Source organism: Bos grunniens, chromosome 15 (genome assembly GCF_055505025.1).
Source record: "Bos grunniens cultivar Pamir isolate PY7600 chromosome 15, Bosgru_T2T1.0, whole genome shotgun sequence".
NCBI lineage: Eukaryota > Metazoa > Chordata > Mammalia > Artiodactyla > Bovidae > Bos > Bos grunniens.
The window spans coordinates 53,251,341-53,264,808 of record NC_141179.1 but is presented as its reverse complement, the minus strand read 5'-3'; the positions used below and the strand labels follow the sequence as shown (position 1 = coordinate 53,264,808).

At 55.3% G+C, this 13,468-nt stretch overlaps 1 protein-coding gene across 2 annotated transcripts in view; it reads right to left on the bottom strand.

The window, feature by feature from the left end:
- ARHGEF17 (Rho guanine nucleotide exchange factor 17) overlaps positions 1-13,468 on the bottom strand; it is a 58,918-nt gene that overhangs the window by 15,733 nt on the left and 29,717 nt on the right. Inside the window, exons 2-3 of one of the 2 annotated variants that reach the window (XM_086340668.1) lie at positions 3,759-3,836; positions 263-375 (exon numbers count right to left, since the gene is read on the bottom strand). In XM_086340668.1, coding sequence (XP_086196794.1) covers positions 349-375; positions 3,759-3,836 — 105 coding nt within the window. In that variant the 3' untranslated portion in view covers positions 263-348. Of the gene's footprint in view, positions 1-262; positions 376-3,758; positions 3,837-13,468 lie in introns of those variants that run through there. The other variant, XM_086340667.1, reaches the window with a different exon arrangement.

The window sequence follows — 13,468 nt, the reverse complement described above, 5'->3', positions numbered from 1 at the left end:
GCAGTGGGAAAAAAGACAGAGCGGTTGGTCAGGGAAAGCAGTGCTGTTAGCTGGGAATCTGCAGGTTGCAGAAAGACTCAAAGGGTGACGGTGACACTGAGGAAAGGGTGCACCCTTAGGAGCTGGGTTCAAATCCCACCTCTTTCTGGCTGTTAACCTTGGCATTTAACTTCTTCCTTCACTGTGAACTCCTGGCCCTCAGGAATAATACAAATCAACTTGAGTGGCAGCAGTCACTGCGAGGGATCACCAGGGCTGTAGAGTCCAGTCTCCACCCTACAGTGAGACTGACAGGGATTCAACCCGGGCTATGGCACTCGTTCCCACTGTGAACCTGAACCAGTTGCTTTACCTCTCTGTGAGCAGTTTCATCATCTGTAAAATAGGGGTCTATAGTGAGGTTTATATGAATTAACTTATATAAAGCACACATATTAAGCACCCAATAAATGTTAGCTCTTAGTATTACTGCTTGCTATGTTCCCTCCAGAAGTCATATGTTGAAACGTAAGGCCTGATGTGGTGGTTATTTCAGGGTGGGGCCTTTGGCAGGTGAGCAGGTCATGAGGGTGGAGCTCTCACAAATGGGATTTGTGCCCTTTGAAAGAGAGCTCCCTCAGCCCTTCCACCACGGAAGACACAGTGAAAAGACAGCTGTCTACAGACCAGGAAGCCGGTCCTCATCTGCACTTAATCTGCCAGCACTTTGATCTTGCATTTCCCCACCTCCAAAACTATGCGAAGTAAATTTCTATTTGTTTAGGTCACTCTATCAGTGGAATTTTTACTATAGCACCCCAAACAGACTAGGATATCATTTAATAGATAGATGACTCTGAGCAGGTTTCTTCCTCCTTAAGCCTTCATTTCCTCAGGTGAGGAAGAGCATTATTATAATTTCTGCCTCACAAGTTTAATACAAGGATTAAAGGTGATTTTATAGATACACACACAAATATGCATGCATGCATGCAGGCAGAATTGCCAGGCAGTATGTTAAATTATACATGCATCTCGTAATCTGCACCTGACACAGGTCTTATTATCATTCCCACGCAACAGACGAGGAAGCAGAGGCAGAGACTGGATCTATAACTTGCTCCAGATCACATGGCTGGTCAGGAGGTAGTGCCAAGTTTCAGCACCAGCGGCCTGGCTCCAGAGCTATGCTCTGGACCCGTGGGCGGGACCTCAGTCCTCGACACAGCAGGGCTGCGTCGAGCGAGCTGGTCTCAGCTGACACTGTCTTTCCTGCTCGCGCCCTTCCCCTCTAGACACTCTGAGCTGGTGTCCTCAGCACCGTCCCCCCTTAGCTCTTCCACTTGCAGGCCCTGCAAGCCTCCACGTGTGCAGCCCGGCAGCCCTGAGATTCAGAGGCAGAGGGCACGCCCACCCCATCACCTTTCAATCTTCACACTGAGAAGAGGGCATGATTAGTTATATTTACAGGACAAAAATGCGGAGGCTCAGAGGAGTGAGATTATTAGACTAGGCATCACCCAGAAGGGAGCAAGTGACTAAATCCCTGGACTGATTCCCACGCCTTTGACTCCCACTTAGGGGACAACCAAGGACCGCCCAAGACCCCTGCACATCCATTCCTGCCTGGCAGCCAGGGACACCTCGTAAAAATGGAATTCCGGTGTGGCCCTCCTGTGACTTCCTTGGGCTCACAGTAAAGGTCAGCTCCTTGCCCAGCAGCCACACTGGCCACCTCCCTATTCCTAGTTGTTCTAGGCTTCCTCCAGCCGCCCAGCCCTGTTCCTGCCGTGTCCTCAACCTAAAACAAGTCCCTCCAAGCTTTCCCCTTGCTTAAATCCTACCTACCCGTCAGGTCTCAGCTAAACACCCCATACCCTGCCCCCAACACTAGGGCAGACCCCCATTCTGAGTTCTCAACGCTCTATGCATCTTAAAAAATACACACACACATACACACATAAATGATGTATTTTTGTGGTGTGATATATATATAGCATAAAATTTGCCATTTTAATCATTTTTAAGTGACTGGTTCAGTATACCCACATTAAAGTACATTCATGTTATGGACCATCACCACCATTCATCTCTGGAACTTTTTTTCATCTTCCCTGACTGAAACTCTGCACGCACTAAATACCAACTCCCCATGTCCCCCTCCCCAGCCACCGGCAGCCCCATTCTACTTTCTGTCTTTATGAATTTGGTTGGCCATTCCAGGTACCCCATATAAGTGGAATCATTCAGTATTTGTCCTTTTGTGACCTGCTTAGTTCACTAGCATAATGTCCAAGAACTTGTTGTAGCATGTGTCAGAATTTCCTTTTTGGCTGAACAATATTCTGTTTTAAGAATACTCTCCGTGCACTTTTACATCACCATGTGTCCTCACGCATAGCCTGTCTGGTTATTGTCAGTCTCTGCCACAGACTGTGAGCTCTGGGAGACAGGACCTCATCACTCACATTCACTGCTGAACCCTCCAGAGAACACTGCCTGCTTCATGGTGGGTTTGTGGAGTGAATGAGTGAATCCTTGGGATGTTTCCCCAGCCTCTCCCTTCTACCCCTCGCTCTTGCTCTGCCTAGGTGGTTTGAGAAAACCTGTCCCCAGTTATGACCACTAGGTCCCACTTTAGCTCAGACCCACACTCTCTATCCTGGGCTCCAGACCCTGGGCTTTCCAGACCCCCAGGTCTGAACCTCAACTCACCATCTCACTCCCCTTTTTCACAGAAGGCTCCTTTAGTGCCTTAGTCACCTAGGCCAGAGCCCAGGCACCATGACTTGGGCTTCCCCATCTTGCCCAATGCCCAACCAGTTACCATGTCTGGCCCGATTGGTCCACTTCCTAAATATCTGTCCCCAACTCCCCTCTCTGCAGTCTCCCCCCGGGGGGTGGCCTCTTCTCCCTTGCCTGGCCTCAGTGGCCCTGGCCTCCTCTTCTGCACCCTCCTCCCAGCAGTCAGATAGACTTTATAAAGCGTGAGTCAGACTACACACTGCCCCTGCTCAAAGCCTTTCAGTAGTTCCTGGGACCCTTGGTAGAGTCCAAATTCTCCTCCTGCTACTGAGGGTCCCTACCACATGAGCTCTGCTGGCTCCCTCAGCATCACCACAGGACTGACCCCTGTGCTCTGTGCTGGCCACATGGACTCCTGAAAGGGCCAGGTCTCTCCTTACTCGACCTTGCATGAGCTGTTCCCGCTACTGAGAAGACAGGGCAGAAGAAAACCAGCACGTCCTCCAGGGAAAATTCCTTCACCCTTTACCTCCCAAGTGCCCCCCACTCCAACCCGATGCCTTAAGAGCCCATATACTCAACTATGTCCCTAGCAGGACTGTCAATTCCTGCAGCAGAGGCTTGTCTCTTATTTGTCCTGGTGTTTCCTGTACCTGGAACAGGGCCTGACACATAGTGCATGCTAACATTTAATTCCATTCAACCAACATTTTTCCAGTCAGTGAATGAAGTGAAGGCGGGGTGGGGGGGGTGGTGGGACCAGAGGGGGTTCACAGACCTAAGTTCAGACCCAGCACTGCCAGGAGAGGCAGGAGGTCAGCAGGAGGAGGGAGCGTCTGCCGCTGGTGCCCCAGTCTGGCCTCCTTACGGCCCCTCTGCATTCACTCCTGCCCTGGAGGGAGCGTCCTCTGCGGATGGGTGGTGTGCCCTACAGTCATTCCTCTCTAACCTGGACCCCGGTGTTCCCACATGTCCAACAGCCACCCAAACTCAGAACGGCTGCGTTCAGGGACCCAGGCCACCCCAGGTCTCACCTGCATCAGGGTGCGCAGTGACTCCACATACGACTGCTCTGTGTCCAGCAGGGTCATGGTCACGTGCTTCCGCATATCCTGGGGGGACAGAAGGCAGAGGGTGAGCAGTGCCTTGTTCCTTTCACACGTGCCACCTGCAGTCACAGGGGCCCAGAGAGCCCACCCATGCCCTCTCCTAGGTCTTCAAGGTCTGTCCTCCCCAAAGCACCTTGGACCTCCACTCTCCAGGTCTGTGCTCGCGTGCTCCCCCTGCAGACAGTACCTGTCCCTGCAACTCCCAGCCTGCCTCCCCAGACCGCGCTCCTCAACTCTCATCTCTCCGCTCCCCTCTCCAGGCCTATTGGCAGCTTTGGAGATCTCCTGTTTACTTCTTGGCTCCCCTGTTGGACTCCTGAAAAGGACTCAAGAAAGTCAATAGCTTCTCACATTTGCGAAGGGCAATGCCTCCAGGCTACCCCTACTCCAGCTGCCAACTCCGAAAAACCCACCTCTGGACTGAGTACTATGGGGTCAGTCCCTACCCAGGGCTTCATATCATCCCAGAAAGTCAAAACTGTCACCTCCTGCTACAATAAAGAAAAGGTGGCCCAGAGAGGTAAGGGCAGTGCTAAATGTCACGCAGCAAGGCAGGGGCAGGGCTCAGACCCTCTCAGACAAGGCTGGGTCCTGGTTCACTCAGTGAAAGAGGTTAACTGAGCCTTACTCCATGCCTGGCACTATTCTAAATGTCGTGCACTATTTTCTCCTTCTGACCATCCTGTGAGGTATGTGTGATTATTCTCCCCATTTTAAGGAGATCCAGGCAGCGATATCTCCATTCCGAGGCTCTGATGATCTGCATTATGGAGACTCACACCCATACCCTCTCAGGGGAAGGTGCACATCCCTGCCAGGGCAGTCCCTGTTCTCTGGCAAGGTTTTTCTGGAAGTCAGTTTAGGGATGCCCTCTCTGTTTTCCATCCTGGGACTCAGCTCCCCTGCCCCTTGCCACCAGTTCCTATGCCTCTGGCCCATTCCTCCTCCAGGAAGCCTTCCCAGATGGCACAGCTCTAAGACCTTCTCTCCCCAGGCAAGGACTCCACTCGAGGTCTCCTCCTCCAAGCTCCTGGAGTGGTCCTAAGCCAAGTCCCAACTCCGCTGGGCCCCAGATCTCTAGGGCTTATTCTCCCCTCACCACTCTCCTTCCCAGTCAGTCCTCAGTTTGGCCTCAACAGGAGCTTGGGCTCCAGCCATGAAGGCCTGCCAGTCAGCATGGATGCTCTTCGTGTGTGACGATGCCATGGTGAGTGTCTGTGTCTGTGGCCTCCCTCTAGTCTCCACCCCAGGAGCCTCTCAGGGTTGGGACTCAGCCGGTGGAGCAGGGCTGATCACTACTGTGCACCAGTCTGTGTCTGCTGAGTGGCCTAAGCACTGGGCTTGCCCAGTCGGCCTGATTCAGCCACTGCTCACCCCTCTGCTCGTAGACACCGCAGGTCCCCCCCTCCCTCTGACTCAGGGACTTAGAGGTCAGGCCTGTCCCCAAGTCTGTACTACCACAAGGCATACTTTAAAAAGCAGGCCTCTATGCTAGGAACTCGGGGTGGGGGTGTGAATGACACCCCTAGGGGGAGGGGAAGAGGCTGGCTTGCCCCCTCCTCAGCGCTGTGCTCTGATGGGTAAGAAGGCACTGGATTCTGTCTCAGAGCCCCCAGCTACAGCCAGACCACCTATGATAGTGCTTCTCAGGCCTTAAAAAACCAGGGCAGCTTCCAGTAGGAGGCAGCACCACCTAGGCCCCTCGAGGATGAAAGCTTGGGAGGGAGGGCATCAAGGGCCAGAAGGGCCTCCCAAGGAAAGGCCCAGATGCCCAACCTCCTGCAGGGAAACACCTCAGCGTGTCACAGATGTGGCCTCACTTCAGCCTCACACTCACAGCTCTATGACAGGACATATCATCGCCAATACAGAGATGAGGAAGTCAAGTCAGAGAAGTGGCCTGACTTGTCAGAGGTCACACAGCCAGTGACTGGCAGAGTGGGTAAGCGAGTCTCTTCAGTCACCTCATGCTAAGTCTTAGGGCCCAAGAACTCGGAGTTCTCACTCAGACTGCCCAGCCAGCCATGAGCCACAGGGTCCCCAGCCTGGCCCTTCCCAGCTGTGTGACTGTGGGTGGTCACCTAACCACCTGGACTTCTACATTTTCCTCTATGAAATGGAACAAATAACACCTCCCTCCCAGTGCTGGGAAAGCGAGGACCTGAGGAGCACGGCAGCTCTCTGCACACACTGGGTCTTTAAGGACCATCCTCACTGTGTCTCGGCAAGGCTGCTTATCTACATCCGTCTCCCTGTAGGATCAGGCCAGACTCGGCCCTGGGTGGCACAGCCCCCTCCTCCAGCACTTCCCCAGGCCCAGCAGTGAGGGTCATGAGCAGGGAGGCCTCCTGAGGGAGGCAGGGCGGGCACTGGGCCTGATGGCCCAGAGCTGGGGTTAGTAACTCATGCAGCGAGGCTGACGCTGCAACAGCCGCCTTTCCAGCCTCCTCCCTGCTCAAAAGCACAGCAGGCCGTCACTCAGCTGTCAGGTAGAGGTACGGAAAACAAGGCCAGCTCCCTGTCACTGCATTGAGCGCCCCTTCCGCACGTGCCCAGACACGGGTGTGAGTATCAGTGGGGGCCAGGGGAAGCAGGGGACAGGCAGTGCAGCTGTCAACCAGATCAGCAGGCACACCTGTTCTGGGCGGGACAGCCCTGTAGGTCCAGCCTCCCCCAGAGCCTCTCACCCTTCAGCAGCCCCAACCCCAGACCTTCACTACACGGGGCACTGAAGGGGGAGGGGACGTGGGGCCCAAGGGATACAGCAGGAGGACAGGGCGGGGGGGCTCTCCTACCAGTATAACTGGGACGTCATGACCCAAAGCCCGAGACTCCTACATATGCGGCATGAAGACGGAGACATGTGTACAGAGAGCCGTAAGGCCAGACACCCCACAAAGAGAAAGAATGCATCCAGGTCCTTAGAGAAACACACAATGCAGCACAGGGAGGAGGACAAAACCACAGCCCCCACTGGAGCCCAGGAGAGCGAACAATCAGAGTCCAGGCCCAGAGAGGCACACAAAGCACAGAGACCGCGGGTGGAAGTCTCCCCCTCCCCCGCAGGGGAGCACACACTGAGCCAGGAATGGGGACACCATCCCTGCCACCCCAGCATGACACCTCCCAGGCCCAGTGACTCCAGGGAGAGGATGGCAAGGAGGGTAGCAAAACTGACTGCTCTTAGCCCCCAGCACATACGTTCATCCTGAGACAGAGACTGGCAAAAGCCTGTGGACCCAGGGTACCCTGGTGACAGCCTCAGCCTCCAGGCTGACCTGTATCGGCGCTCAGCACAGGACTGCCAAGCACTGCTGGGTCTCAGGGTGCAGGCCTGCTACCCAGCTGAGCTTGCCAGCCCTTCTGCCATCCCCAGTTTGCACTCTGGTGGCACCAAACCTCAGCATCTTGCTAGCCACATCACCCCTGCCAGGACTTCTCACACACCCTCCATCTCCCTGCCACCATCACTGATCACTGAGTCCCCAGCCCCACAGCCAAGCAGGCTGGGCCCCAGCATCTCTGCCTGTGCCTACCCCAGTCCGGGGCGCCAGACTCCTAAGCCTTGGCCCAGGTCCCTCAATGCCCCTCCCCCTCCCCGTACCTGGGCCTCCCCGGGCTCCTCAGGGTCAGCGCTGTTGCTCCCCCCGGCGGGCTCCCCGGAGGCGGCGGCTGGGCCCAGATCGCGCATGTCTTCCAGCGCGATGGTGAACTGGGCCAGGGTCTTCACCATCTGTAGCATGCGGCCGGCCCGCCGCCGCCGCCGCCGCCGGGGCGGGGGCGCCGGGAGTCGACGGGCCCCCTCCCTCCCACCGAAGCTCCCTCCGCGGGGCTCAGCGGGGCCGCGGCGGCGGTCGCGCGGTATCAGTTCCAGCGGCGATCTGATGGCGGCGGCCGGGCCCGCGGCGCCGCTGTAGCCTCCTCCGCTGGGCGAGCGCGCCCTGCGAGCCCAGCGCGGCGCCGCCGGCAGCGCGGAGGGGAGGAGGAGTCCCCCGCCCCCGGGCCACCCCGCCTCCGCCACTCGAGCCCCCCTCTCCCAACCCGCCAAGGGCGCCCCGCCTCGCCCCCGCAGCTTCGCCACACGGCGGCCTCCGGTCGCAGATCTATCTCCCTCTGTGGACACAAGTCCGCGCACACCCGTGGACAAAGGCGAGTACACTTTTTCCCACACCTGTACGCACGGAGGCACACGCAGGGGCATGCAAATGCCCACAGAGAACCAGCCCACATACATGGATGCCTGCCCTCGGTCCTCGACTAGTATACACGCGTGAGTCAGAGCCAAGGACACACACAACATAATCCCATACAGACCTGAACATTGACACACACATGAAACCGACCCAGTGCTGCAGGCAGCCATACGCGCTTCCGTGTTCATGCAACTATAACCAGGCACAAATAGGCACACAAATTTAGGGATGTGCACACATACACATCCCTGGAAACTGCTGCTGTCCTCCATCCAGGGACACAGCACTTGGACCATGGAGGGGACTACCAGGGAACGGTGTACCCTGAGTCACTCCAACACCTGCTCCACCCAGTAGACCTTGTGTCCTGTGCTTGAGACAGTCCAAGAGGCTTTGAGTCCTATTCCTCTCTACCCCATCCCACTACCCCCACGGGTAGGGGGCTCAGGCATTTATAGGCACAGCCCCCACCACCACCAGACTGTCCTCCAGGATGCCTCCTGGTGGGATCCTCAGAAACTGTTCCCTAAATCCCAGGTGGTGCCCAAACCTATTCCAGACTGATTTAATCATGAGGGGTACACGTGAGCTTGGTTTTGTACCAGTTTCTACCTCACCATGGGGCTCTGATGTGCCCTGCAGCTGCCTGGGGAACTCATAATTCCCTAGTATACTGAAGGCTCCCACACTCACCACACTCCTAACGGATTCCCTCCCCAAACCTGCTTCCCTCTGGGTTTCCTGCACAGAGAACTCCTGACCCCATCAACCAGGCCAGTCCCAGTCCCCACAGCTCCCCCATGCTTGAGAGCCCCTTCCCCTGCCACTTCTGTCTTAACTGCGAGAAACAAACCAGGCTCTCTCCTACCCCAGGGCCCTGGCCCAAGTCTCTTTTCTCGCCTACAAGTGCTTTTCTTTTTTAAAATTTATTTATTTGGCTGCACCAGGTCTTAGTTGCAGCATGAAAACTCTTAGTTGCAGCATGGGGGAGGTCTAGTTCACTGACTAGGGATCAAACCCAGGTCCCCTGCATTGGGAGCATGGAGTCTTAGCCACTGGACTACCAGGGAAGTCTCTACAAGTGCTTTTTCTTTTCCTTTAAGACTAGTTGTAGTGCAAATGTCACCTCAGGGAAGCGGTCCCTGAACCTCTGATTAGGTCAGGTGCAGCTGCTCTATGCTTTCAAAGAGCCTCAGTTTTTCTTAACCAGGTATCACAGATTAAAATTATACACTTGAGCTAGATTGATGCTCCTCTCTTCCCAAGAGACTGTAAGTTCCTTGAGGGCAGGGCACACGACCCTTTCATAAGCCATAGCCCTCTGCACATAGATGCTGGCTAATGAAACAACAACTCTAGCAATTCTTCCTTCTCCCTTCTCCCCACACACCAAGCAGTCCCCACCCAGAGGCAAAGAGCCCACGCAGGTCCCAGCTCATGAAACTTTCCTGGCATCCCCATGGCACAGGATCAACCCTTCCTGCTGGCCCTTGCAGCCTCCTATCCTGCTCTGCCCCAGTGCCTCCCCATCCCCCTGTTTGGCCCTCAACTAAGGTGAGTCCACACCCCACACCCCTGGCCAGTAGCAGCATCTTCAGAGTCCCCAGATATCCAACACTAAAATTTTAACTCCCCAACAGACCAACCCTATGTAGCCAACAATGAAAACAGGCATAGGGAATTCCAAGAAAGTAGCAAGAGAAGACCGGGGTGACCTGAGCCTGGCGGGGGTCCCAGAGCAGTGAGCACTAACTACCCAGAGGTGGGGGTGCTCCCAGAGGCTGCACCAGGTGGCCGAGCCTGACACCTGATGGGTGCTTGCTAAGTCTGCCCTGCATAGTGAGAGAACCACTGATGAACCCATCTGTCTCTCCTGGGTCTCATGAGAGCCCCACCCTAAGCAACTCTTGAGCCAGTCTGCTGAGTGAAAGAACAAACGCAGGCAAGAGTGGGTGCTCTGCATGAACTCCCTTCCTGGTCCCTCTCTAGCAGTGGTTCTCAAAGTGCGTCCCTGTGCAACTCCTGGAGAAGGCAATGGCACCCCACTCCAGTACTCTTGCCTGGAAAATCCCACGGACCGAGGAGCCTGGTAGGCTCCAGTCCATGGGGTCACTAAGAGTCGGGCACGACTGAGCGACTTCACTTTCACTTTTCACTTTCATGCACTGGAGAAGGAAATGGCAACCCACTCCAGTGTTCTTGCCTGGAGAATCCCAGGGACAGAGGAGCCTAGTGGGCTGCCGTCTATGGGGTCGCACAGAGTCGGACACGACTGAAGTGACTTAGCAGTAGCACCAGCAGCAGTGCAACTCCTGGGGCCCTGTTAGAAATGCGCATTCTCAGCCTCCCTGACACCACCCAAGGAGGCAGAAGCAGGGGTGCTCCGGGAGAGCCCAAGCCCTCTTCTGCCTCTGGTTTGGGACCAGTGAGACTCCCCACTTGTCACCTTCTGAGTGAGATGGACTGTGGACTTCCCTAGGGGCAGGGCCTGCTCCTCTTCCTCCTCCTCTTGGGCTCATAACATTGCAGGGAAGGTTGGGAACAGCCAGACCAGTTAACTGAGTGATGGTTTGAGCAAGGAGGATGGACACCAGTCCAAATAGCCAGGTCCCAAAGGTAATCCCACATGAGTAAAAGGGCCGGTGGTCCGAAGGCCTCACCCCAGGCCCATTGCTTGATCACTGTAGCTACTTAACTCCACATTTGGCTTTCTCTCTGAACACCTCCTCCCCTATTTGACCCTCTCCAGCTATATGACCTGGGCCTTATTTCCTCTAAGTGGCTGTGAGACAGTGCAGAGCTGGGGCTTGTTAGTGAGTTGCACTCATTCCCTCCAGTGGGACCAGGCCCTGCAGAGATGAATCCATTCTGGCTGGCACCCAGGAGCTCCCAGACAACACACAGGGCTCAGCAGAGGGAATCACTCATGCCTCAGGAAATGGGGGTGAGGGGTATTCAGGGAGGGCTTCCTGGAGGAGCCAGGCAGGTCCCAAGGTCAAGAGATCCAGAGGCAAGTGGGTGCCCAGAAGGCAGAGTTCACCAGAGGCCCCCGCCCTGGAGAGTGGGGTGAGGCCTGGTGCTGACGGCACTGTGGGCTGTGGCTGCTTCATTAAAGACGGCTAATTAGATCCAAGCCCATTGCCGTGGCAACACAGGGGCTAGTGGGGGTGGGGAGATGAGGGAAGCTGAGAGAAAGAACAGGAGTGCAGAGCTGCTGCATCAGGGTGTCCAGGCATCTCCCCGATAACAGCACAGGTATCAGAACTCCTCAGAGTCCAGTCAGCTGGGGTGGAGGCTGAAGATACCCCTGGGCAGCTTGGATTCTGTTGGAGCTCCTCTGAGCTCCCATTTCAGGCACAGATTTCTTTTCCTTTTGGGTATCCGCAGTTGTTTCAAGCGAATCTGGCTCAGAATAGTTTTTAATTGTTCAGGTAGTTGGTATAGGCCCATCTAGCCCCCCTCTTCATGCCCTAAACCCCACCACACCCCATACACCACCCTCCCCAGTGGCAGGAAAGGGCTCTGATCCACGAGGGCACCGCCTCACTCCAGGAGGCCAGCTGGGCACCCCTGCCAGCCCTGGGCGACACCAATCCTCCCGACCCTGACCTAGTCTGTGACTGCTTCCCCAGCTCTGAGGGAAGTCTAACAACTCGCCAGCCTGCCTCTGGACACACTCCCACCCCGAGCCCCACCAAAATCACCTGCAAGACCTCTAGCCCACTTAGGGCCATGTGAGCTGGGCCAACTGGGGGACCAGTGATGAAAAAGGACATACGGATGGACAAATGGATGGCTAATGAGTAATGGCTGAAAAAATAACAGGATGGATTGATGATGGATGAATAAATAAATGGGTGGAAGAACAGAAGGATGAATCAATAAATGAGCACAAATGGACACACAGACACATGATCCAATAGATGAGAAGTTAACCGAGTTTTTATTTTATTCATTTGTTGACAGTTTAACAAATATTTATTGAGTACCTTCCAGGTACCAAGCATAGTGCTGGGTGGAGACTTAGAGGTAAGAAAAAAATGCTGGGTGGAGACTCAGAGGTAAGAAAAAAAGCCTGTGCCCTGTTGGGCACCACAGTCTGTGTGGGAAGATAGGAACTTGAAAACAAAAATGACAAGTACAGGTTCAGGGGTGGTGGGTCCCATCAGGCTCTCGCAGGCCAGGAGGGGTCTCCAGCCTTTCACATGAGCACAGATACATAAGTATTTACCAGCAGAATGTCTGGGCCCCAGAGCTGCTCAAATCAGAACACTGGGAACTCCATAATCTTAGAATCTTAACCACCACTCTTAACCATCACTAATGTTATTTAAACACTTTTCAGGTGCCAAGCACCCCACCCCTGCTTTCCAAGCCCTGGCTCTTTTGATCCCCACGGCAGTCCTACACAAAGGGTTTCGATACTGTTATCCCTGCATTTTACAAACAGGGGACCTGAGACTCAGGGAAGTCACCTACACGGTAAGCAGTGGAGCCTGGGTGGCTGCTTTCAGGGCCTGTGCTCTTAAACCACCACCTCCCCTGGGAAGAGCCCCCTCCACTTCCCCTGGGGCTCACCTGCCTCCCTGGTGCCCTAGTTGCCTGAATTGCCTTTCTGCAGCCTCATCTGTATTGAGACAATGACACATTCTCCTGACCCAGGTCGGAATTGATAGAAAACAAAATGCTGTCCATCCACAGGCAATGCTGGGATCACGGAGGCGCCTCTTCCCTGGGAACTGAGCCCTGGCTAATGGCCCAGATGGACTGTCTGCGTTCCTGACCCCACCAGTGTCCACGGGCATGGAGTTAGTACTGGATGTTCCCAACCTAATGGGCTATCCATTTCGCTGATGGCTGCTGCCCTTCTCAGGTCCTCAGGTTCATCAATGAAAGTTCCAAAAGAGGGATTTCTGGGCATAGCAATTAGGAGTGCAAACTGTGGAGCCAGACAGTTTGGGCTCAAATCCTGGTTCGACCAGGTGATATGACCTTGAGCAAGACTCTTTCCCCTCCTGGGGCCTCGGTCTCTCCATCTGTTCCTGTTTGAGACCCCTTCCCTCTTCCTCCCATCATCCATCCCTGCCCACGTCACAGCCTGTCCCTTACAGACCCTCCCTTCTGGGAGGAGGGGCCTCTCAAGGCTCCACCGAGTTCCCAGGCCTCAGGCAGCTGCCAAGGGCAGTCTCCAAGCCACAGGACTCCCTTGGGACTGGCTGCTCTGGATGGGCCCCAGAATTCTGGGGAATGTGCTTTGAGAACAGGAAGGGGAGAGATCAAGGGCCTAAGGAGCCTCAGGTCCTTCCTGCCACAGGGTCACTGCCCCACTCAGGTCAGACAGTACGCACTTGGAGGTGGGATTATGAGAGACAATACGTGTTTCAGCTGTGCAGGCTCATGCACGTGTCTGTGCGTCCCTGTCAGTGGTCTTCTGTCGCCATG